Source organism: Anabrus simplex, chromosome 1 (genome assembly GCF_040414725.1).
Source record: "Anabrus simplex isolate iqAnaSimp1 chromosome 1, ASM4041472v1, whole genome shotgun sequence".
NCBI classification, from domain to species: Eukaryota; Metazoa; Arthropoda; class Insecta; order Orthoptera; family Tettigoniidae; genus Anabrus; species Anabrus simplex.
Genome location: NC_090265.1, coordinates 16948537 through 16976493, shown reverse-complemented (window position 1 = coordinate 16976493; position 27957 = coordinate 16948537). Strand labels below are relative to the sequence as shown.

Genomic DNA, 27957 nt, shown 5'->3' with positions numbered 1-27957 from the left:
ACCAAACAAAGTAAAACAAACAGGGGAAAGAATGCAAAGACCAAGAAATCCTGAGACTCCAAGAAATACACAGTGCCAAGAAACTTGCTCTTAAGAATATAGTAAGAGAAGACAAGAAGAGAAGAAGTGCAATAAGTTTGCAGATAGCAGGGTAGCTGTATACAGTAGTGAAGGAAAACAGAAGTTATTAAGAGTCCATAAAGGTGACAGAACGGAATGATGGAACTTTTGTGCGAGATGAGGGAGGAATCAGGGAAGAAATCAAGACCTACTTCAGCAAGTTGCTGAATGGAAATAACAAACTGTAACAAGTCAAGATACTGAATCACCAATCACATTGCTGGAGACTGAGAAAGCATGAGGAAAGGAAAGGCAATAGACGTAGATGAACTGAGTACAGATCTGCTGTGAGCAGAAAGAATTCTTGCAAGTGAGTGGTTGTGCAGACTGCTCAACATGATATGGAGGGTAAACACCATCCCTGAGGATTGGGTGAAAGGCATAATTGTACTTCTGTTCAAGAATGGAAGTAGACGTAAATGAACCAACTATTGCTTTATTATGCTGCTGTCTCATGGTTTGAATATAATGGAAATTATCACAGAAAAGAGAATCTGAAATACAACTGAATCATTCCTATAGGAAGAACAGTATAGTTTTTAGCCAGAAACAGCAACTACAGATCTCATCTTTGTAGTTAGGATGCTGATGGACAAATACTGGGAGAAGAAGCAGAAGCCTGTGTTTTTTAGTACTTTTGGACCTTGAGAAAGCCTATGACAGTGTTCTGAGGGAAAGAATCTGGCAATATATGAAAGAACTGCAGGTACAAGACAGTCTCATACACAAAGTAAAGTGGGAACAGAAGCTGTGTTCAAGCAGACGGTCATTATTCAGACTAGACTGAAACAAAGAGAGGAGTGCAGCAGGGCAGTTTGTTGTCACCTCTTCTAATTATTATCATGATGAAGCTCATAATGAACTCACTTAAAAGAAAGGATATGGTGACCTACAAGCCTTTATAAGCACAGCTTGCATTGCCATCTGAAGTGAGTCAAAAGAGAAACTGGAAGAGACTGCAAAGCTGGAATAATGAGTTTAAGAGCTACAGGGTAAACTTCAGCAGGACAAAGACAGTGTTTATGGCACAGCAGAAGAAAGGGGACAACCAACTGTCATGCTGAATGAAGCAAAGCTGGATAGCATCCCAGATTAAGTACTTGGGCATTATTGTCTCGAAAGATAGTCTAGCAAAACATGAAATGAACAACTGAATCAACAAGGAGACACAATTCTACCAATCACGTTAGGTGGCTGTTTTGGGATGAACAGATACATATGACAAAAAAGATGACACTCTACACGTCTTTTTATACACCACACAGCCTTGAAACCATCACAATGACCAATAGGGATAAATCTCCACTTCAGGACCATGGTACAGAAGACTAGGAAGCATAAGATGAGGAATGAGAAGATTAAGAGAAGAAGTGGGATCAGGAGATTCCTTCTTCAGCAAGATCCAGGATTTGAGACTGAAGAAGTTTGGACACATGAAGAGGATGTCGGTAACAGAACAGCTAGTTGCTTTACGTCGCACCGACACAGATAGGTCTTATAGCGACGATGGGACAGGAAAGGCCTAGGAATGAGAAGGAAGTGGCCGTGGCCTTAATTAAGGTACAGTCCCAGCATTTTCCTGGTGTGAAAATGGGAAACCATCTCCAGGGCTGCTGACAGTGGGGTTCAAACTCACTATCTCCCGGATGTGAGCTCACAGCTGAGCGCTCCTAACCGCACGGCCAACTCACCTGGTTAACAGAACAACAAGGAGGGAATTTGAAGAGAGAAAAGATCCAGAACTTGAGACTGAAGAGGCCTGGATACATAAAGAGGATGTCAGTAATAGAACAGCAAGGAGGGAGTCTGAAGAGAGGCAAGATCCAGAAATCGAGACTGAAGAAGTTTGGACACACAAAGAGGATGTAACAGAACAGCAAAGAGGGAATTTGAAGAGAGGTGGAAGAAAGTCAACTTGAGGGGAGACCGAGAAGAAGGATGTGCTGCAGAGAGCATGATTGGGAAAAGTTAGTGGGAAAAGAGTGATACAATGACAAGGCGAGAGGGCGGGGGGGGGGGGGGGGGAGGGGGGCGCTTGTTCACCATACCCAGGCAACCAGAGATGGTTTGAGATGATGAAGAAGAAGAAGAGGATCTCTACCCTTTAGTCCTGTTTCCTGATTTAACGTCAGGGGTGAGGTGAGATGAAATTAGAAGGCATGTTTGTATGGCCAGATGCCCTCCCCAATAGCAATCTCAGTTGAGGACCCAATGAAGATTAAATGAATGGTGAATAAAATTGGGTAAGGAGGTGGTTTATGAATCCTGACATTTACCTGGAAGTGAAAATTGTCTTGATCCCAAATGCAGAGATTGGCTCCATAGCTGTAGCATGTAAACACACACTTTGCCACTTAGCTCAGTATAAAAATAACAACCGTAATAATAACAATTAAAACTAGGGTATATATATTGTGTTGACTTCTTGCCATTTTTGTGTCGGCTGATGATGACATGGACATATGTCGAAACCGGTCCCATAACATATTAAATATGTTGCTAAATTAATTTGTGCAACAATATTATTGTGTTGAATAGGTGGAACATCTTTTTCTTTTTAGCATTGTAACATTGTTGATCATGTGAATAATAAAATGTCTGAAGTAACAGTATGACGCTTATAAGTAGTAGACAGCATGCATGGATTACCATGTGATCCCGGTGCAGCTGACGCTTACAAGCGTTTTTGCATTCAAAGGACCCCACTGGTGTTAAATTCTTAGGAGTCAAAATTAGCACCTACAGAACTCTTACTTTAATATTTTACATAAATATAATTTCAGCTTCTAGGTGATGCAAGGGCTAAATGAATAGGAGCAAACGTGTTAATTCCAAACATCCCTGCTGTATTAACGTCACCCAAGCTGAAAGAAACAGTGGCTTATTTTTTATTTTTAGAAGTTGCTTTAGGTTGCACCAACACAGATAGGTCTTATGGCGACGATGGGACAGTAAAGGCCTAGGAGTGGGAAGGAATCGACCTTAATTAAGGTACAGCCACAGAATTTGCCCGGTGTGAAAACGGGAAACCACGGAAAACCATCTTCAGGGCTGCCGACAGTGGGGTGGGAACCCACTAGCTCCCGAATACTGGATACTGGCCACATTTAAGTGACTCCAGCTAACGAGCTTGCTGTGACTAAAGTGGTTGTGGTGCTTATTGTTTTAAGAGGAAGTACAACTAGGCAATCATCCTCTATATAACACCAGAAGCTTGAAGTATACATATTTTTCAATAGTAAATTAAGACACACACACACACATCAGATCAAAAGTATTTGGACAGCCCTCTGCACATGTGAACTAGAGCCTAGATGTCCCACCGACCATGGCTTCTGTTATCAAAGTCAAGTGAGGGTATGCAGTTGTTCAGTTCTACAAGACGACTGCAGAGTGACTGGAGCAAAGGAGTTTAATGACTACGAGTGTGGAATGGTTATCAGTTGCCACATCAATTTGCCCCCTGAGATGTTTCAAAACTGCAGAGTTCGAGCTATAATAAAGATCACCTTGTCAATATACACTAATGGCCAGTGTATCCAAGGAACACTTAACCTTTACCACTCGTCTGTCGGGTGAGGCCCGACATTATGATATTCCCGTTCCGGTTGCATGTCGGGGGAGACCCGACATGACATTTTATCGCCCACCGCTCGTCTGCCGTCTCTTAGCCAATAAAATACACAATGATATACTGTACTGCCATCTTTTGGTTCCACGTGGAACTTCGTAGAATCCAGATACTATTTGACAGTCAGTCAAAAATATGGCAGTGTAGACGTCAGCTGTCTATTCACGCATACGAAAGCTCGAGCGATAGTAAACAAACATGGTCGCCATGTGCTCTTCTAGTCATCTATATGTTTTATATATCACGCAACACACAAAACCACAGTATTTTTGCACCTCTGCTCCTAATGAATATATCTAATAGCATTTCACGATGCCTAAACGTGAATTGACGATGGTCGGTTTGTCTACCGTAACCCAACATGTACCTGATGTTGATGGCTGGCACAATTATAAATCAACAGATCCAGATTTCAAGAAATCGCCGTTTACAGTGGTTTCAGCCTACGAACTACTGTGGGGTATGAAACCAAAGGCTGAATTGAGTTTTTCAATTGCTTTTTAGCGATAATTTGTACACTGAAATTATTAACGAAACCAATCGGTATACGATAACAATAATAATAACAATAATAATAATGCAAGACAATTTGTCTTAAACTCCACATATTGCTTTTATTTGCTCCAGTATAGCTTGCTGTAAACGTGTATAGCCTAACTACATCATTTAAAAGCAAGTGTTATCTCCAAAATCGTGAGAGATGAGTATGGGTCATATAAGATAAACATTTACATTTAAAAGACGAGTAGTAGAGACAACACAGAGAACTTTAATTCGAGGGGTAAGGCTTAAAGGATGGTTTCAAGTAAGCATCTGGATACTTTTGATTAGATAGTGTAAGTCTCAATGCAGACATAATTATGGAAGCACAGTTTAGTTGATGCAACAACCTTGCACTTATTATCATGTTCTAGGACCTAGTTGTGAAAAAAAATTCTTGGACTAGTCAATGTACTGTCTAAGGTCAATATGTCTGTATTAAAATGTTTCAGTTACATGAAATGTATCTTTGAATACTTACTCTGAAGAGTCACTGATGAACTTCTCTTCAAACTGAAATTCTTCTTTCACCCCCTGAAAAAAAAATCATATACTTCAACATACATCGTATATTAGCCTGTTGCTGTTTCTTGATGGTTTCAGTATATCTGCATCTGTTTCCTGGCAGAGGCCAGAGGAAAATGTAGCTTCAACCAAAGTCTCTGTCTCAGTTTATGGCTGTGAAAGTACAGAAGCTGCAGAGGTATGGGTGGAGCTGAGCATGACGGTACATTAGGATGTTAACCTCTTCAGTGCTGTGATTTAGTATCCTCGAGTTGCCTGAAATGGCCCGCCAGTGCTGTGATCGAGTATACTCGATCCGGACTTTGCGCCGCCAGTGCTGTAGTCGAATATATTCCATCTGCTTTATAACTGTGTTATATTCTTCTGCCATTTATTAGTCATACTTTACACTAAGTAGTTTATATTTTTTCCGCAAGTAGTTGTGCAGGATAACATTTTTGTTTTGTCACAGTTGTAAAGATTGTGTTTGAATGGTGGCTGCCACGTACGAACATAAAATGTATCCAGAGGAAATCTTACACTTTTGGAGGAGATTCGAGTCCGATGATGGTTTTGACAGTGACGGTAGTGGTATTGAAGATATTAGTGAAGTGATAGGGATTTTTAATGATGTTGACAGAGGTGATGATTTGGTGCCAGAGAGAGGAAGAAATGACACTGATCTAAGCCTACTCACATAGTCGTATGAGGTTACGCCAAAGGCGTATGCATTTCAAGCACCAAACCTAGCTATTTTAAATAATAATTAAACCCCTGAATGTCCTGAAATTGATTATTTTGATATATTTGTGAAAGAAGAGATGTCAGTGAGGGTAGCGGATGAAGCAAACAGACAGTTGATGTTAAGTTCATGGCAAGTTGATCAACACTGTGTGTTTAATTTAATCTTCCTGATATTAATTCTGTGTATGGTTTGTTATTGTGCATAAATATAATAGATATAGCCCATAATGCAAATAAAAATTTCTAAGCATCTTCCTAATGGGCGAAAGTTTTGCCACCTCATGTGGAATCAAACCATGGATCCCATATATGAACTGAGTTAAAATATCATTTCAAAATATTATTCTATAGTTAGTGCTTGTATTTTATGTTCAAATTGTCGATAATATTTGATGAGGTTGTTGGCTGAAATAATACAGCACGAGGGTCGCACCTGCCTGTCCGAGAATTCAGCAGTGAAAAGGTTACGAAAGCAGCTACTCATAGAGCCAGTCATGCTGCAATAACACTTTCTGGCTCCCCCACTCATCATCCTGCCTAGTATGCCTCATTAAGGTGCAACCATTGATTTTTGTGTTTTCCCCAAAACAGCATAACCTTTAGTGGTAATGTTTTAGGATCCAACCAGTCTCAGACATCATAATACATACACTACCTTCATTATAGTCACGGTATTCAATGTTTTTCGCCTTGGGTCTGGACTGTTGGTAATAGCGCAGTGAAGGGGACTAGGGGCCTAATATTTGCTTTAGTTAGACATGTGATGGTCATGCTTATACTGATTAGTTATTTTGTATAATCATTACATCAAAAAGTTAATACGTTGTGCACTGGTATCAATTAACACTGCATTTCCATGATTTTCTTAAAATTTCAACTAATGGAGTGTTTACATACAATACATTCACATAGAAACAAAACTGCACATCAATGATATTTTAAATTCAATGATAATATGCACTTGTGAAAAATAAAATTCACCCACTCACTCTCAAATGTGAGTGTTGTTTTGTGAAATCTTTTCAAAGTCAGCAATGGTTTCAGCAATGGTTATGCAGTCCCTCAGTGTTCATGAGTTATTCTGGATGTGAAACTGCTTTTCATGAAATTCATTCACGGTAACAAAGCAGGGCTTCATTAAGATAAGTTTCAAATTCATAGATGCTTGGACAGAAATAAACATAAATATTTCCAAATATTGAATGTGTCTTTGCCGGCTCCGTGGTGTAGGGGTAGTGTGCCTGCCTCTTAGCCGGTGGCCCTGGGTTCGATTCCCGCCCAGGTCAGGGATTTTTATCTGGACCTGAGGGCTGGTTCAAGGTCCACTCAGCCTATGTGATCAGAATTGAGAAGCTATCTGATGGTGAGATAGCGGCCCTGGTCTAGAAAGCCAAGAATAACAGCTGAGAGGATTCGTCATGCTGACCACACGACACCTCATAATCTGCAGGCTTTCGGGCTGAGCAGCAGTTGCTTGGTAGGCCAAGGCCCTTCAAGGGCTGTAGTGCCATGGGGTTTGTTTTTTGTCTTCCCTGAATCTGATGATGTTTTTCTCAGGATGAAACATGTCATTCTTTAACAGTGTGTATTTTATTTCTTGTTCAATAATGTGTCTTTTACAGGTGTGTTACAGTGTAATATTTATATTGCAACTAGCTGATGTACCCGTGCTTCGCTACGGGATTCTCAGGAAGACTGACTTTGTGGTTTTCCCAACTGAAGTCAACATAGGCCATTACAAAAACGTCAGTAGGAATGTAGCGATTAAAAGCAATGTTATCACATAAAATACTTGATCAAATGAAAAATACACATTTTCTCACTTTTAATGAGCAGTACTACGGTGCTGATCTAACAGTCCCAAGTTCCAGAGCTGGAATGACTAGACCGGAGACAGCCATTAACAATTCTCTGGCATTATTCGGTTAAATATACACATTGCTCATTCCAATCAGTGCCTCAGAGTAGGGATTGAATAGCTCGAATGTTATGATGAACCAGTGTGTTATGTACCAGTAGTATTGGAAAAATTTATGAAACAGAGGAATGGGATACTAAAGAAGAAAGTTACCTAATTCCACAGCTACTTCCCGCCAATATTTAGGCAGACTGTTAGACTCGTATGACTGCGCGAGTTGGCCATGTGGTTAGGGGCGCGCAGCTGTGAGTTTGAATCCGGGAGATAGTGGATTCGAACCCCACCATCGGCAGCCCTGAAGATGTTATTCCATAGATTCTCATTTTCACACCAGGCAAATGTTGCAGCTGTACCTTAATTAAAGCCAAGGCTGCTTCCTTCAAACTCACAGCCCCTTCCTACCCCATCGTCGCTTAAGACTTAACTGTGTTGGTGTGACGTAAGGCAAATTTTTAAAAAATGCTCGGTATGCAGCAGTAATTCTATCTATCGGAGATGAATGGCAACAGAAAACAAAGCACATCGCAAAAAACAATGGTCAATGTAATGTTAATCTTGATCAATTTTATGAGCTTTCTATATTGCAGGCCTTCACATTTAATTTTCTTTCGACTCTGTGATATTAGGGCGTCTTATAAAATTATTTATAGCATAGACTGTAGTTCCTTATTCTCCGATTTTACATATTGATTTTCATTAAATCCTGTTTACCCATTTTCTCGTGACTCTGCGCTGATAAGCACTTCGTAACAAAAATCCAAATTCATGAATATCTCTGATTATAGCCAGTATGGCAACAATGTATAAGACATAAATGATCGGAAATATAATACTACATAACTAAAAAGTTATGTAGTATTTATCGATACGACCACTAATAACGTATTTATTGGGAATTAAATTTTAGGTCTACTCCTAAACTACCATTTCATTCAGCACGAATAACATTATTTATGGCCTAGATTATAGCGACTTATTCCCCGACTTTTCATATCAATTTTCCTTAAGATAGGACCACTAATGACATAAATATTTGAGAAATAAATTTTAGGCCTTCCCCTAAGCTACCATTCCACTCAGCGTGAATAAAATTATTTATGGCCTAGACTGTAGCAACTTACTACCTGACTTTGTATAACGATTTTCATTAAATTCTCTTCAGCCATTTTCTCATGATGCGTGTACATACATACATACATACATACATACATACATACATACATACATACAGACAGACAGACAGACAGAAATTACGGAAAAGTAAAAAGTGCATTTCCTTGTTACTCTGGGTACGACTGCTACAGAAATACCATCCTTTTTAAATTCTGAGCAATGTACAGACAAAACTCTTAATTTTTATATATATATATATATAGATTGTGTGTTCGACAAACTGAAAAGCTTTTAAGTTACATTCACTGCCAAGTGGAAATTGTTAGTCACAACTTTACTGTTGAAATGCCGCTTTAAGTTCCCAGTCTCAATCAAAGTAACTGTCCGACTGCATATTCAATACGTTGGTTTTGCGTCTGTATGTTCAGGCAAAATGAGGAAGAAATGCAGTTCGCATTCAGGTTGGAGTACACTTTATGTCTCTTGTAGTCACTCAAAGGAAAAGTTCACTGAAATAATTGACAATTTGCCCTGATGTATAAACAATGCATTATTTTTTAAATTGTGAGCAGAGAAAACAATAGTTAACTATAAACTGAGCCAGGTAAGTGGTGACAGACTAGAGAAGGACTCAATGCACTCTGTGGAGCAAATATTGTTTTACTCCATGGGACATATAAGTCACACATTATTCTCTCAAATATTCCTAAATTGATATTTTTTTTCACTTTCTCTCACTTGACATCTTGTAAATTGTACAGGTCCAGGAAAAGAAAGAGTTTGCGGTCCAGATCCAGAACAGAATCCACTATCAAAAGACAAGTGTTATACACTGTTACACCTTTCAGCATTTAGTCTGGAAGCCTCTGTGAATTAACTAATCCCTCCTCAAGTTCTGTGGCCTCATTTAAATCCATACCTCTTATCTTCAAATTATTAGAAATACAGTCTAACCATTGTCATCTTAGTCTCCCCCTTCTTCTCTTGCACCCCATGACCGAGTCCATTATTCTCCTAGGTAATCTATCCTCCTCCATTTACCTCACATGACCCCACTAAGTTCAATCCTAACTTGATCTCTACATCCTCATTCTAAGTATCACTCAGCCATTGTTTCACCAACAATCGTTATTGCTACTTTCATGTCCGTTACTTCTAACTTATCCTGTGTCCACCAAGATTTCACTTCCAATCAACGAAGTCATTCTAAAAACAGACTAGTGTAAAGATAGTTTTGTTCGCGGGCTGATGGACTGACACTGTTGATTGCAACTGTGAGTTCACTGCATTAGAATAAAAAGAAAAGTAACGGAAAATGACAGGGAGGACTCTACCACCATTTGTAGTGAGCCGATGACCAATAGTTACAAAACATATATTTGGATAAATGCCCTTCACTGTCTTTGTGTATCAACACATGGTATATCCCTTTGATATTGTACATGTCTTTCACTGATAACAATGCTTGGTTTCACAAACACACACAGTTAGTCTAGGTCTTGAAACCAGGCCATAGATTAAAGGAAGTTGCCATCATATATGAATACCAAGATCAGTACCTCAGCACAAGAGTAGTATAAGTATTAACAAGCAAACAACACTGCTCCGTTTGTCCATAATCAAATGTACACTTGTTAATTTTCAAGAGGTACAGTCAAAGGTTCCAGCATTTCATAGACAGGATCGTCAGAAAAATTGTAAACAAATCCACCTCAACTCTGCTCAGAACGGCAAAAAAGAAAGCAGATAAATATGCCACCTCCACTTACACCAATAACAAATATTTATGAAATCAGAAATATTCTTAAGAAACATAATGTCAACATTGCTTTTAAAACAATCAATAACAATGCTAATCTTTTCTATAACCAGTACAAAGTCAATAACATCATTAACAAATACCACAAATCAGGGGTATACATGTTAAATGTCCAGCTAGTTACGTTGTCCTTGTCTATTGTACTTACAATTATTCGACTGATGTCTACAGGATAGACTAAACATGTACAGATATTTTGTTAATTGTTAATTAAATAAAAAATCTTTGTATTGTAAAGGTGGAACCTTTGACTGTTGATATAGATGTTGATTCCCATAGGGAATTGGTATTACCTTTGACTGTACCACTTGAAAAAGTATACGAACGACAATACGGACTTTACATAACAGAGTCTAATCGCTCCTTCACCTCCATAGAGCAGGGCATAAAAATTCTTTGCTTTAATAATAAGGACTTAACATCTTCATTAATATAGATCAATTCTCACAATTTAAATGAAATTTCGGAAACTGCGAATGTGCTTTTCGAGGCATTACTCAACAGTTTCTCCTTGAACAAGTCTCATAACAAACCTTTACACACTCGCTCCCCGCCCACTAGATTCAACCCTCCCCTACTCTCCCTTCAAACTAGCTTTCATCACACACTGTCTCCACAGTTCACCTCCAGTCAGCTGTCAACATTAACATATGTTTTGAGAAAACCACTCTTGGGTAGGCAAGGACATTTGTCAGACGTGTCACATATTATTCCGATTTCACTTGTAATTATAAGATGCTTCAAACTTGCCTACTTTTAATGTTGCTAATAGTCACCGTTTTCATTCTAGGGTCACTTTGTTTCGCCTAATTCAAAAACAGTACTGAAACAGCAGATACAGGATTAAACTAGGCAGTGTGCTTTATTAAAGGTGTATTCATGCTACCCGGCCAGAGAAACTGAAGTGTGTACTGCAATGTTTATTTAGTATAGTACCTGCAAATCGAGTGTTATATGCTGATACAGTGTTTTCAAATTGTGTGTTCCTGGTCTATCTGACCACAGCGACCACTGCACAATGCCTCTCGGACATGACTGCTGAACTATATTTTTGTTTTGAAGAGTAGAAGGTGCACTGAAGAACACTGTTGGCACTAGTGATGTACTCTATATAATTTGATGCCTGAACCTATTTTTCAGTTCATTCCGTTCGTCATCCAGCATCTGTAACCCCTCCTTTTGGTAAAGTTGAGTTTGCTTTGTATCATGTGGTGCCATTTGGAACGCTTAGAAGCCAAGTGTTCAGCGTCAACACTAGGGTGTTTGCAGCAACCCATATGGCACTTCAGGGTACCGCAGTGCAAATCTTCTGAAGTGGCGCCATCTGTGCAACCTGCCTACCACTTTTGACATTCCAATTGTGCCACTTTCTAGCAATGAAAGCATAATTCTGGTGGAATGGATACTATGGCAGAGTTAATGGTAGCTAAGGTGGATAATTGACGGTAATGAATCCAGATCACATGTGCAATCTACCGTAACTTATTTTGAGTGAGCAACGACTCAATACTTGGTAAGTTTGCCCTGAAAATACATCAGTATTTTTGATGTAAGCTTTTCCCCTTGATGCAGAGGGCTAATCTGAGGCATTCAGGTGGAAACATTTTATCATCTTGATAGGCCACTGATAAAGTCACCAAGTCTGGGAAGCATATGTTACAGAGCTGGGAGTACAACAGCCTTGTACAGTCACACACCTGAAAATAGTGTCCTAGGCATAGGTACAATAACTGCAAACAGCATGATGTACGTCGGTACAGTACCAGCAAATACAGAAGAACCCCTATCTAACTTTTTACAGAGACCTGATTTTTGCAACCTTAAATGGGGGTTTATCTTAAATAGAGGTTTCAGTAGAAGGCACAATTTTCCAGAGATCTCTGCCTGTATTAACATAAATTGTCCTATTATGCATTATTAAAGAAGAGACAGCAGTAAAACAAAGAGATGTCTAACCTACACACTGTACTGTAGTTACAGTTTGTGCTTCATTTTGACAGATTTTTGTCGGTGAATGCAGAACCGCTTAGGTTTAAGGTTGTTCTTATATTTTTGTCAGTGAATGCAGAACCGCTTCAGTTTCAGGTTGTTCTTATAGGTTTACAGCATACGTATTATGAAAACATATTTCAAGTTCCCTGTTGAATAATGATAACATTTTCACTATAAATTTACACAGGAACAGCCTTCCTGAAATGTAACAAGATGCTAAAATACATAAACTAACCTCTGAAATTAGTTATGCATGCTGCTGTATCTTGAGAAGGAGAATTATACATTCTTTTTTTTTTTTTTGCTAGGGGCTTTACGTCGCACCGACACAGACAGGTCTTATGGCGACGATGGGATAGGAAAGGCCTAGGAGTTGGAAGGAAGCGGCCGTGGCCTTAATTAAGGTACAGCCCCAGCATTTGCCTGGTGTGAAAATGGGAAACCACGGAAAACCATCTTCAGGGCTGCCGATAGTGGGATTCGAACCTACTATCTCCCGGATGCAAGCTCACAGCCGCGCGCCTCTACGCGCACGGCCAACTCGCCCGGTATTATACATTCTTATTTTATTTCAGTACATAGTATTAAAATTAAGCAATTGTTAACTAAAGCCTTTATTTCTAAGGAGTTAACAATTGCTAGGATTGCCCTTATTGCGAAAACATATCCCGATGTTTGTTAACACGAATCAGAGTTGTGAGGATGGAGACCTCAGGCTTGCTCAAAATAGAATCGTTCGCATGTAGCAAGGAATCGATACGGGAGATGATTGATTGCATTCAATACAAACACTGGAGTAGTGTGTATGAATATTGATAACGGATAAAAACTAACATGCCCGAATTTTCCCGTAATAACGGATGAATCAGTAAAAAGGTTCTCACTGTAATCGAAGGATATTGCATGTCATATCAATACAGGAATTTTTGAATGTTTTAATAACATTGTCATTAAAACTGGGGTTCAAGTGCCCGCGCTCTAAATTCCTCTTCTGCCTTGAATCATCCTGAGCAAGCTTATGACATCTTTGTTGTGGGTTCTTAATGTCCCATAACCAAAACAAATAGAAATAAAAATTTGAGAATTTTAGCATTTCCTTAACACTAAATGTGGGTTTTGCCTGGTTGTGAATTACATTAAATCGAATATACAACTGCATTGCTCTTATGGAATGAATTTTGAGACTGGAAACTTCTTCCGTTAAATGCGGGTTTAAGTTAAATCGAGGTCACACAAAATTGGGGTTATACTGTAGCGTGTTTCCCCCTGTGGGTGGAAGTAGTAGAATACATCTACAGTAGCCCCTGACAGTTGTAAATGGTGTCTAAAAGATGGACCCAGGGCTCTCAATTTGGGAGTATGGGTTGCGACCACATTTCTCCTAGCAGAGTCTGGCATTTCTTCCACTCATGCCAGGTTCCCCACATTCATCTTTCCTATCTGACCTCCCTTGGTCAACTCCTGTTCTCTTCAATCTATAGCAGTATTAGGTTTGCAAGGCCTAGTGAGTCTTTAATTTTCACACCCTTCATGGCCTTTATAATTCATTTGCTGATACTTTTGTTATTTAAAGTGTCAGATCTCTTCCATTTTCATTTTGATTAGTGTTAAAAGAGGATGACTGCTGAGTGGTACCTCCTCTTAAAACAATTATAATAATTACTACCACCACCACCACCACTGTGAAATAGCATGTTACAAGTACGTACAGTATCTGCAAACAGCAATATGTGGGTAGAATGTCTGCCAATAGCATGTCAGAGGCACTTACAGTAGCAGCAAATAGTACGTTATATGCAAATGCAGTACCCACAAGTAGTATGTTATGTGTATAGTACGTACAGTATCTGCAAACAGCATCTGATATGTAGGTAGCGTACCAGCAAATAGTGTACTGCTGGTAGGTACAGAACCTACAATTAGCATATTATACGTAGGTACAGTACCTATAAATAACTTGTGATGAGTAGGTAAACTGCCTACAAATAGCATGTTATAGGCAGGTACAGTACCTGCAAATGAGGCGGTTCATTCTTAAAACTCTTCTTAACTATTTAAAAACTGAGTTGGAGGTAGCATTGCCTTCTTGGTTAGATTTGTTACAATTCTATCACAAAAGTTTGTGTCAAAACTTTCCTTTTCCCATAGAAATCTGGTTTTTCCTGAAAGGTCACTTATGGTGGATAAGACAAGGTTTGGAAATGATCACCTCAAATAGCACACTATATTAAGGAATAGTATCTGCAAGTAGTAATACAGGTAAGTAGGTACAGTACCTGCAAATAAACACATTGTTTATTAATTCGTTGACCAATTGCACAGCACAAGTTGTTATTTCAAACCACAGAGAAGGATTTCAAATCTCCAAGTTGAGTATCCTCAAAATATATATCCGACTCCCAAGTTAGATGATAAAAATACTCACTGCAGATGGGGTTGCTAATGGATCCTCCAGGCATTCTGCCTCCAGTATGACATCCAGCGATTCATCCATGGCACTGGCTAATACCAGGACACTGCAAGACACTGGAAAGAAGCACGAGTCAAATAGTATGAGAAATGCTACAACCACATTGCAGTGTACATATATTTATCACTACAGTTTAACCTTTTAAGTGCAGAGTTCCCAGTTGACTGTTTCAGTAAATAGAGAGATGGATGATCCGCCTAGTCAATACTATGTGTTAAAAAATGTATTGACATTTCACAATGACATTATATCTAGTACATGTTTTTTTAATACATACATTCCCTTCTTTTAGGAAATAATTTTATTTTGGGCTCTTTACTTTGTCATTTTATTTTCTCTCAAAATAATATTAAACATAACATACAGTATCGACTAGGCAGATCATCCAGCTCTCTATTTACTGTGTTTAAGTCAATATGGACCCAACACTGGCCATTATGGTCAAGATTATTAACAGTTGACTGTTTAGCACCTCAGTGCTGAGCTTTTTCATTTGTTTGTAAAAAAATTGTAGAAGCCTCAATTTTTAACTTATTAGGTTCAAATGTTTATAAATGTAGGTTCTTTATAAATCTAAATGCAAATGGAAAATCCTATGCTTATGTTCAATATTATTTTGAGAGAAAATAAAATTACACTTTTTGTACCCATGTGTGCATCATCTATATACAAAGTAAAGAGCTCAAAATAAAATTATTCTCTAAAATCTGTGGGCAACTAATACATGTAATTCCTTACAAGTACATAAGCTGATAATTTAAAATACTTTCTAAACCTGGAATGTCATGACAGCTCAATGTTTTCCACCAATTTTTGTGATGCTGATTTGTTTCATCAACAATCAGCTTCAGCAACTCCACTGGCAAAAAAGTTTTTTAAAAATAAAGGATTTTGGGGTTGTCATCAAACACTACCTGGCTCCCAGAGGTCTGTAAGTTACTTCCTAAAGCTATACGCTATAATCAAATAGCTCTATATAATTCCCAACAGATGGCAGAACATGCCAGAGATTGAATCAGCACTCGAGAGTGATGATATAGATGTTGATTCTCATAGGGAATCTGAAATATTTGTCCTGAATGAGTAGATTCATAATACCAATACAAATGGTCAGTTATTGCACATTATAATTTTTTTCCCCGCCTAACTCATTCCTGGTTGCCAGCGCTTCACCCCCGTGTGCTAGGTTGGGCTCGTCAGTTGGTACCTAGCACACCTACCATGCACTCGGCATGCGTCTTGGTAAGTATGCTAGGTACCAACTGACAAGCCCAACCTAGCACACGGGGGCGAAACGCTGGCAACCAGGAATGTTTTTTTTTTTTTTTTTTGCTAGGGGCTTTACGTCGCACCGACACAGATAGGTCTTTTGGCGACGATGGGATAGGAAAGGCCTAGGAGTTGGAAGGAAGCGGCCGTGGCCTTAATTAAGGTACAGCCCCAGCATTTGCCTGGTGTGAAAATGGGAAACCACGGAAAACCATCTTCAGGGCTGCCGATAGTGGGATTCGAACCTACTATCTCCCGGATGCAAGCTCACAGCCGCGCGCCCAACCAGGAATGAGTTAGCTGGAAAATTTATAATGTCCAATAATGGACCATTTGTATTGGTATTATAAATTTACTCATTCGGGACAAATATTTCAGATTCCCTACAGGAATCAACATCTATATCATCTGATGGCCAAGCAGGCATCAATTTTTGGTAGTGAGACAAAGTCTCTCATAGTGCATTAGCACTGCCGGTGGCTTCAAGTAGCCTATACAGTGGCCTCCACGGTATGCACTAGCCATGTGTCTTGGTAGGTGTGCTAGGTACCAACTGACGAGCCCAACCTAGCACACAGGGCGAAACGCTGGCAACCAGAAATGAGTTAGCTGGAGAATTTATAATGTCCAATAACGGACCATTTATTTGTATTGGTATTACTCGAAAGTGAACCGGGGAACTCAGAAAAATTAAAGTTCACGTTCACTTTCTATAGATGGGCGTAGCAGTGCTGGACCAACCGCATCTATAGGTGGGTGTAAAATTCACCAGGTTAAAGATAAAAGAGACAATGCTCAGCACAAGCATATTGGAGAACTGTTAAATGAAAGTAGTTCAGTTCTCTTTCCTGGTGTCAAATCTCAACAAAACAACCATTGTAGAGTAATTTTTCGTACTTCATGTTTCCTGTATCTGAGTTGCTGAATCATGGGTATCAAACAACTGTCAGATGTTATGTGCGCAGGACTATCATCTCCGCCCATATTTCCTTTCTATGATTTGCTGTCAGGCTGCATTTGTCATTACCTGAAATAGGGCCGGCTCCGTGGCTAAATGGTTAGCGTGCTGGTCTTTGGTCACAGAGGTTCCAGGTTCAATTCCTGGCAGGGTCAGGAATTTTAACCACCATTGGTTAATTCCGCTGGCACGCGGTGTATGGGTCATCTTCATCATCATTTCATCCTCATCACAACGCGCCTATGGGCGTCAAATTAAAAGACCTGCACCTGGTGAGCCTCAGACATTCACGGCATTAAAAGCCATACGCCACTTCATTCACTTGAAATAGGCTGCTTTCCCGTGTTTTGTGAGGATTAAGACTGCACGATTTCTAGGCATGAAAGAGTACCTGCTCACTGATGAGATGGCCAAAAATACTGTTATTTCTCTTAAATAACCACAATCTTCTCAAAGGTAGTATAATAATCACAAATTTGTTCTGCCGTACCTCATGAACAACATGAGTTGATATGCCCCAAAACAAAGGGCTAGGTCATAATTACTGTGAACTTGCATGCGTTGTCCATATGATGTAATTTTGTTTTGTGACATATTTACGCATGCTGACAGCTGTTCTTACTACATAATTAACAAAGTTGTCACAAATCAATATAAATTTTACTTTTTGGTAGATGCCTGATTAAAGTATTATCAACCTAGAATTCACTGAAAGGAATATTTTCAACTGAATCTCAAAAGGATGTCATGTTGCTGCTTTACGTACCATCTCAAAGTTAGAGGAATTAACCAACGAAGGTAAAGCAAACCCTGAAATCCTAGAACCATAGGCTAGCAAGGTAACCAATTAGCCACAGACCCCAATGATCATCAAGGTACCTAATAAATATATATCTATACCAGAACTGCTAGAGACCAGAAAATATTTCGAAACGAACAAACTTTTCATTGCATGTATCTACTGTAGGCCTACTAATGTATATGTTTTATTTCAATACAAACTGTGACAATAAAGTTCGGTGAATGAAGTCAGAACGGTTGATCCGGCAACACTGGCGACACAATGCTGCACCTGCATAGCAGCAGGTTTTGACCACTTGCTCCCAACGTTGTTCAGTTGAGCATCGTGTGTGTGCCGTGTAAGACATGTCTGACACAGTGCATGTTTAGTGCTTTGGTTCTGAACTGCAAACAGGAACATGAACGACCAAACAAGCAATGTACAGTTTTGTTTTTTGCTTGGCAAGACACCGAAAGAAATGCATGCGATGCTGGTATGTGTTTACGAAGATCAAGCACTGTTCTTGAAGTGTGGTACGAGTGGTTCACCCGTTTTTGAGGAGGCTAGGAAAGTGTTTCTGACAACCCCCGTAGCGGAAGACTGGCGACCGCCGTGAGCGACAAAAAACTTGGGAAGGTGAGGACATTAATCACAAACGATCAGCGATTAACTGTGTACACAATAGCGGATGAACTGCAGACAACCATGAATCCGTGGGACAAATCATTGCCCAGAAGTTAGGGAAGAGGAAAATGTGTTCTCGTCTTGTGTCACATCACTTGACTGATGATCAGAAGCGGGCTAGTTTAGAGGCTTCACAGGATTTTGTCAAAATGACGGATGCGACACCTAATTTCTTGAACTGTATTGTCACTGAGGGTGAAACCTGGTGTCTCAGGTACGACCCTGAAACGAAGTGGCAAAGCATGGAATGGCGTTCTCCGGGATCCCCTAGTCGGAAAAAGGTCAGAGGTGAAAAGTCACGCATCAAACTCACTTTGAAAGAAAAGAGATTTGTCAATATTCCTGACACCCAACGAAATGTGACGAGGCTTTCGAACACCATCCCAAAGGAACTCTTCTTGCCAAGTTTCCAGTACATGTATCGCCAACCTCAGTAGTGCACAGTTATGGGAGAGGACTATTTCGAAGGACAGTAAGGTTACTGTTGTGCATTGTTCATCTATGTTGATAGTACAGGACTATTCACTGAACTTTATTGACACAGGTTGTATCTTCCTCCACCTAGAGGCTGCCTGAAGGAAAAACCCACTATATGCAAAGATTAAAGGTTTTAAAAAGCAACACATACATAACACTAAACAATTATTATTTCAAAATTTCAAAAAGAATTTGCCAAATTATAGTCTTACACAATTCAAAAAACCAATGACTGTAATATCTACTGCAGAACAATACAACCTCACAGTGGTACATTATATGTTTTTTGTTTCGTAACTATCTGACAGAACAGCTGATGCCAGAACTAGGTATCATAAATTTCAAACATAGCCCCATTTATAAAACTTCTAGATTTATACATAAATTCTTATCAAGTAAATACGTATTTCATTGTAAAACACCTATCAAAAACTCAGTTGATTTCTGCAATCTAGTTAAAGATGTTAAACTTCGATCATCTCACATGACATGTTCGTTTGACATAACCAACATGTATACAAACATTCCAATAGAAGACACTATCAGAATCATTAAGAAGAATTTAATGAAGAACAAATTAGTAAGCATACCAGAAATTGAAGATTTTATTAATGTGTTAAAATTCTTAAATCAAAATTATTTTACATTTAATAATAAAATTTACCAACAAAAAGGACTCTCAATGGGAGCCCCAGCATCAGGAATATTGGCTAATATACACTTAGACTATTTGGAACACACGAAAATTAATAATTAAATAGAGGGTTTGGATTTTTGGACACGTTATGTGGATGTTTACGCTATAATAGATAACAGACTCACCGATAGCAATAAAGTTTTAAATATATTGAATAATTTGGATTCCAATATAAAATTCACTTTAGAAAAGGAAGTAGAAAGATCACTGAATTTTCTGGACATAGTCACAACTAGAGAAGAAAAAGGATTTTCAAAATCCACAGAAAATCTACTTTCACACTGACCACTATCAAGAACAACTTGTTACACCCTGAGGCACAGAAAAGATCAGCATATTATAGTTACGTTAACAGAGCGTTTAGTATTCCTTTATCCAAATCTGAAAGGAATAAAGAACTGTTGTTTATCTGACAACAAGCCCTCTTGAATGGTTTCAACAATAACATGATTGATAAAATAATAAATTTTCGGAGAAGCAGCAATCCAAATTAGCAATCGAACCTAGTAAAACTGAAAAATACATCAAGTTCACATATAATAATCCAAACATACACGTAATAACAAATTTATTTAAGAGAAAAAAATTCAAAATTGCATTTTCCACCAATAACAACATGAAACATAGTATTTTCAACCATGATACAATAAATCTCTCGGAAAAAGATAAATTTTTTGATTCGGGAATATATAAACTCACATGCTTTGAATGCAAGAATACATACGTAGGACAATCTGGCCGCAATTTTAAAGTTAGATATTTGGAACATGTGAATGCTGAAAAACATAGAAGATTCTCAGCTATGGGATCACACATGACTGCCACAGGTCATAAATTTACCAACATAGAACAAGACCTGACTATCATAAAGAAATTAAAGAAGGGCAGCTTAATGAACACACATGAAGATCTATACATTCATCTAGACCAACTTATAAAGAAAAATGATAACCTTAATGAGGCTGTAGAATATAAGAATCCTTTATATTATCAAATTCTAGTACATTTGAAAATGCTTAAGAAAGATCACGAAAAAAGAATTGGAATTTCTCCACCTACAGATAGCCCTACAACTTATTCCTCCTTGGTTAAAACTACAGGTGACAGCAAGGAGCTTCTTGACACACCTATATCCCTGGCTCCTCCACCTCCTCAGGTGCAAGAGCAAGGAAGAACACCACATCATTATTACACCAGACACAAGACTGTGAAAGAATGACAGGAGTTACTGTTCCAACGGAAAGCAGGCTTAATAAGAATTGACAACTAGGAATTAGTTATATTTCCATCTGCTTTAATAATAAGAGCCACATTGTGATATCTGGATTTCTTCATTTCAGCAATTACTTATAAACTGTTTTATTTATAATTTATAAATTGACCTTTTTTCATGAATTTATAAGAAAAGAATATTCATTTAGGACATATTCTCTATGGAATATTGTACAAGTGTTTTCTTGACGACTGCTTTCAATTGTAGAAATAATTTATATATTTCTCTTGAGTTTTTTGTTTGTTTTAATGTTGTCAATCTTATGTTAATTTTAAGGACACTTCCTCTTAAGCATTACTTTGTCAATTTATATATTTTTCATCTAAACAGTGTTATGTGGCTGAAGATGTTGATAATATACGAAACATGTACCACTTTTAACCATTAAATTGCCTTAAGCAATCATTGTATCGACTAGGTGGAAAATAATAAATGCTTAATTGTGAATCTATTGAAGTGCGATATGGACCATGAAGCTGATTTTATGTAACTCTAGTATATTCTTGAAGGTAGTTTTTTTGTAACATAACTTTCTAGAGCCTGGTCAGGCACCTATATATAGACGTTTTCTTGACGATGACGTGAGTCATTGAGAGTTACTCTTGAGTTACTTAAGTTGTGGTTTGGAAGTTATTGTTTAGTAGCACGTGGTTGACACGCTCAGTTAAGGAGGTCTCTATGTTGAATTGATCGGTAGTCATTTGGTTTCAACTGTATTTCAAAGTATAACCTCTGTGGCATTCAGTGTCAGTTGTCAACTGTTTTAATCAGGGCGGCTTTTTGATATTCTTGAAGTGAAGCGTTTTATTGTGATACTGTGATTAAGGTTATGCGAGTGTGTAATTAGTGTATACATATGAATAAAATTCATTGTACCTACTGACAGCATCTTGTGTGCATCTGTGTGGATACATTAATTGAACAATATCCTTGTGGTAAATTTTACAATGCATCTACATACTATAGATAACAAAAGTTATTGCTACTATTACTCCGCCAGACTACTAAAAAATTTGGCAATTTCATGCATTATTTTGACAAATATCGACTACTGTGCCTATAGAATAAACAATTTTAACAATATTAACCTATGCAACAATCTCCATACTTCTAAATTAAGAAATCGGCAATGAAAGTCAATACCTATTTTTACAGTGGGGTATTTATTTTTACAGATTAATATTAGGCATCCAGTGCCACATGTCGAACTATGAAACTACTCTGATTCCAGTGCCTGGACTTATTTGTCAAGGGCAGTATATACGTGAAGACTTCTGTAAGACTTGCCCATAGAGATATGTCTCTGTAAAGCAAGTCGGAGGTACATGGCTGCCCACACGTGCTCAGACTTCATGATCTGCCGAGAAACTGTTAAAGCTGGATACACACACCTTTTATATTTATGATTACAAACTTTGGATATTTGATATGCTTCAATGTTAAGGATGGATGAGGAAACATATGGCAAGGTCCTTTGGAGAGTAAAACCAAATATCACGAAGAAAAACTGTGATTGCAAAATCCATGATCACCTTCCTACATTAAGGTTTCTCGCTACAGGCCGAAATTATTAAGATCTGAAATTCTCTGTCACCATGTTTGCAATCCTCAGTTTATTTTCCCACAGATAAAGACATGACAAGAACCATGCAATGAAGTGCACAAGGAATTTATGCGAGTAATTCCTCAAGCCAATAGTACAAGTAGCTCTGCCATTGCATTTTGGTCAGGATAGATCAAAATAAGCAAATCAAATTCAATCCCTAGACCAGTGACAGGGTGCAACCGAACAGTGTGTAAATGCTGCTTGAAAGGGACTGAATACCATTGCTAACAGTTACATATCCATTTGCAGACATGCCAACTTTCAAAAGTGAAAAATCAGGAGAAATTTCGCAGCAAATCGCGACGTATTACGACACATCACTGATGGCACAACATGTACAAATTCATTATAATTCAATACATTAACAATTCTATTTGCCCACATTATTTTTTTCATCATTTACATGTGAATACTAAATACTGGACATACCTGAACTTTCTGTAGAAACATGTGACTTCTCATCCTTCAACATGGTGATCACATTATGACTAATTGTTGTTCAACACACCAGTAGCTGACTTAGCCTTCTTCAGAAACTCAGAACTAAATTTTTGCTCAAAGCACTTGCCTTGCTGAACTGATTTCAAGGTTAAAAGTTTCTCCAAAGTTTGTTCAGACAGCAAGGATCTGAACTGTGCTTTTGTCTTTGTGACTCTGCTAAAAATCCTTTCACATTCTGCATTGCTATGTGGAATTGATAAAATAGCAAGCATCACCTTAGAGAGTCTGTCATATTTAAGTACACCATCAGCTGATTTTATCTAACCTACCAATGCCCATTGAGCATCAATTCTTCCTTTTGCCAGGTCTGTTTCTTCGAGCTGAAAGTTACAAAACTGTGAGTGCAGAATATTAGTTTCTTTATCCAAGTGTTCCGTTTCACTAATCAAAATGTTCGGACACTTGTTAATGAAAAATCTAAGGCTAGAAAATGATGCCTTACTTATAGCAGAAATATTTGCAACTTCTGCATTAATTAAAACTTCATCTTTGAATGGAAATTTGTGTACCATGTAGTCACACGATGAAGAGAAACAATTTCTAACAGACTTAAAGAATATGCACTTTTCCTCAGACTTCAAGGTGTTCACTAAAACAAACGCAGAGTTCCCTATCATCAAATCACAATCATCCTTTTGATTTGTTGGAGTATGATAATCTACATCAAGGAGAGAGGAGGATCTTTTAATAACGTCTGGTTTCACAAACCTTGCCAACACATTCTTCAACAGTTCCTCCAAAACTGACCTCAATAAGTGGATGTGCGGCATACTTGACTGAAGAGCTACGTTTAGATTCTCAATGATATCCATAAAACTTGAGAGAAAAAGGCAAAAAGATTCGTGTAAATTTGATGAAAGGAACATGAAAAGTCGTTCTTCACGTGACAATGCATGGCTCTTAGTGTGATCAGTAGTTTCATTTTTATTAGTGAAACTGATGACTGGGTTTTCCTTTTAACTGAGGAGTGAGATGAAATGTTATGACATTCCTTAACGTTTTCAGACAAACAAGGTACATCTGCACTTAAACTGTGCTTAGGAATTTTGTAAGTCTTCAAAGTTCCCATATGAAAATCCTGCCCTTTCTTCCATGCACATTTCTGTAATGATAGCCGCTGTTTTCGTTCTAGCAAACCCATATCGTTTAGCGATTTCCGAATCAGGAAACATTTTGCGAAACGAAGGTCCGGCGTGATCGGTACAATTTACAGGCAGGTTATGTTCTACTATAAATGACGTAAATAACGCCTCGGAATTCGTCACAGGATTTACATCTTGGTTTTTACATGAAAAGTTCAGCTTCTGGTTTCTTTCTACACACTGGACACTCTCCTTATGTTTTTTCGTTTGCATATGCTTGAGTATGTCGCATTTGCCGCCATGTGCAACTGAAAATTCACACCTACATATAGTACAGAATGTGAACGTTGGTCCCTTTCTGGATTCACTCTAACACGGAAACTCTTCCCTATAAGCACTTTTAAAAACTGCATCATATTTCTTTTTTGACATTTTGGCCAAAACAAATAGTAAGGCACAACACGAGCACTTCTACGGGTAAAACAACTTTGGTATGCTACTTCTGAGGTTAGGTTACTCCAAAGTGAATGTCACTCGCTTGACTCGCTTGCAAAGAGAATTGTTCTTCTTCTTGGTTAGTTGTTGGACATCGTCGTAAGACGCTACGTCCAGTCACTGGTTTGCGGGTTAATGAATGTCGGGGAGAGGTGCCAACAGTAAAAGAAAGTAGTACACTACGAAAGAGGAGGGAGAGCTATGTAAAAAAGCGAATGGCAACGGATAATGATGAAACTTAGGAAAATGCCAATGATATATAGGCTAAACGATCAGGGAAGAACACAAAAACACTGGGACACAAGGTTCTAATTCTTCACGCCTGTGTGGTCTGCCACGACGTCTTACTACAAACAAACAAAAACCGGACCACATATAAGGGTGAGTATGTGCAAGTCCGTACCCAAATGAAAGGAAAAGGTTACAAATGGATGTTACATACAACAACAAAAAAAACAAACATTGATGATTAAGTCCACAACGTGAAAAGTCGGTGAGGACGCGAAACACGAAACATTTAACGACAGTTGGTAACCCTCATGAAAAAGCTTACCTATGTATTCGCGACGGTGATGTTCATATGTCTGACAGTGAAAAAAGATGGGAGTTACAGTACCGACTACTCGGCCACATGGACAGAAGGTACTGTCAAGAAAAGTAAGGCAAGAGAGATGTGTAAGCTGACAAACACGATTGAGGCGGAGGCGGATGTGTGGAAAGTGCTCCTACAATTCTATTACAATAGCCGTATGTTTTACTTGGAAGGAGGGGAGGGTACATATGAAAGAATATCTTCCTGTAATGACTTTAACAAAAGCTTCAAGCGGACATTTTGTCCCACGTCGGCTATTACATCGTCAAGTTTCTTAGAAAAGGTGCGACATTGGTCGATAAAATTAACATTGGAAGTATCGTGTAAAGCCGGGACAGAGGGAGATGCTGAAAGTGGTGCATGGGAATCCGAAGGTTGCCCGAGGGGACTTGACTTCCGTGATGTAGATGCAGGCTCGTTAGAAGTAGCAGGTATCAAACGCACGACTGGAGTGCCAGAATGTTCTGGAACCGTCTTCGGATTACTTATCAAATTGAGATATGATGCCCTGTCATAACCTGGTTTAACGGGTGGGCGGGAAGGGTTACTAACCACCATATTAAATTTACGCTTTCGAGGGAGAGTTTCGTCCGATTGAGATGGTCTATTGGGTAAAGGAGCAAAATGTTCGGGCATCAGAAGGGGGTTGGATAGGGACTGTAATGGGGCAAAATAGTTTTTCACTTCTAAATATGATTTGTTTTCAACACTCATAATGCGTTTAATTTCTTTTTGTTGTTTGTGGATTTCACAATGTTCTGCTCCCGCAGGATGATTTCCACCACAGTTAGCACATTTAACGACTTGGTGAGTGCAATCTTCAGTAGAATGAGTAAGGGGGCTGTCACACAGGCTCGATCGAACGACTGCGATCAACCGACTAAGAAAACAAACCTACAGAGGGCAGTGGCACCAGTCACACAGCATCGATCGTCAGCGATCAACTACGAGCGATGAAGATCGACTGGTTTGTGAAAACAAACGTGTCCGTTTTTCAGTCGCAGTCGTTCGATGATGGCGGACGCAACATAGTCATCTGTTGATGAAATCGAAACATTAATTTGCTTAGTGTATGAAAACAAAGTGGTGTATAATCCTAGACTCCCTGGATATAGTAATAGGAAGACCGTGAATTTTGTATGGCATTCTATAGCGTCGAGAACTGGGACAAAAACTGGTAAGTAATTATTATATTTTTAAGATTATCTTATGAATAGTGTTATCTTAGATTATTTATTGATAAAATATATTATACGGAATAGATTGGTAAAAAAAGTTACACTAGGAGAACTAGTAATTATCATTCTTGTAACTTAATTGAAGAAATGTTTGGAAAACATAAGCAGTGCTTTCCTAACCTCCATCTCGTACCTAATGAAATGAATAGGCCTACCATTGTTCGCTTTAATGACAAATAAGTGTAGGCCTATGCCATAAGTAGGCCTACTACATGTATATTTTCTTTGTCACAATATTCTGATTCATTGTTTCAGGAAAAAGTTGTGCCAAAACAAGGCAAATTCTGAAGGCTGGATATCGAACTTGGAGAGATAACATCCTCCCTCTCCTCCCAGGTTCTGCTGTACAGAAAACATAAAATGGGTCTACTTCAATGCTCTCAACTTTCTGGAACTCTTCATTGCTGGAAAAAGGTACAATTCTGTAATATTTATTTTTAAAAGTAGGCCTACACTACAGACCAGTGTTCTAGTTGTGAAAGAGTGAGGGGAAGATTCAGTCTGTAGGCCATAAGTTCCACCCATCTGTTCATTAATTTATCAGATATAACTGAAAGTAATATAATATAATCCAACCTAACAATCATCTTACTAAAATAATTATTGAAAGTAACAATTTCTTAAGCAGAAGGCTTGTGTCCAGACTAAAATATAGCTCCAATTTAGAAGAATTGCATTAATATGTTGTTCATTTTTTTCAGTTCTGTAACAAACACATCTATGGAAGTGGCACCTGATGTGTGAGAGCCTTTTCACCAAGCTGAAATAGAGGAGGAGGAAGCAGAAATAATTTGTGTTGGAGGGGTCTTACTCCTACAGATCAGAAATTACTGAAGGGTCTTCAACTTCCAGTCCAGTGGCTTCTGCTTCCACAAACAGCTCTGCCAGCAGTTAAAAATAAAAGAAACAGAAATGTGAAAGTGACAGTGACAGTGATGTGTTAAGTGAATATTTAGAAAAGATACTGAAAACTGAAAAGAAAATGTAATCAGTGTTATTTTTAGTGTCTTTGTGATGACATGGAAAGAATGAGTGTACTAGGTCGAAGGGTTTTCAAAGTTAAAATTCAGGAACTGTTGTATACAGTGTTAGATCAAGAAAAAATCGAATAAAATTTATGTTCTTGAGAAATGTTCTACTTTTTTAATTAAATCAGTTTTTGTTATACTTATCTATCAATATTTATTTGAATCCTCAGTGAGTTATGTGTATTAGCACCTGATGGGAAAGAACCTTAACTCCAATTTTTTAAAATTATTAGCATAATTACAACATCTTAATTTGTGTATTTTATGTGGTAGAACATGTATGGTTTACAAGGAAAGGAGTATTTTGAAATACATGTAGTAGGTCCCTTCTGTGTGTATGTAGTAAGCAGTTGTACAGCACAGGTGGTCTGAAACCAGACCGGCGTATTGATAGTTCTGTCCAAGAGCTGACTTCCTTCTTTTGG

At 38.4% G+C, this 27957-nt stretch overlaps 1 protein-coding gene and 1 long non-coding RNA gene across 2 annotated transcripts in view; one reads left to right on the top strand and one right to left on the bottom strand.

Annotated features, from left to right (window-relative positions):
- LOC136859556 (gastrula zinc finger protein XlCGF57.1) overlaps positions 1–27957 on the bottom strand; it is a 57681-nt gene that overhangs the window by 17851 nt on the left and 11873 nt on the right. Inside the window, exons 2-3 of the mRNA XM_067138703.2 lie at positions 14807–14907; positions 4773–4825 (exon numbers count right to left, since the gene is read on the bottom strand). Coding sequence (XP_066994804.2) covers positions 4773–4825; positions 14807–14875 — 122 coding nt within the window. The 5' untranslated portion in view covers positions 14876–14907. The remainder of the gene's footprint in view (positions 1–4772; positions 4826–14806; positions 14908–27957) is intronic.
- Positions 26106–27605, top strand: LOC137496997 (uncharacterized). The gene is made up of 3 exons (XR_011017578.1): positions 26106–26443; positions 26760–26918; positions 27206–27605. It is a non-coding gene; the product is annotated as an uncharacterized lncRNA (long non-coding RNA).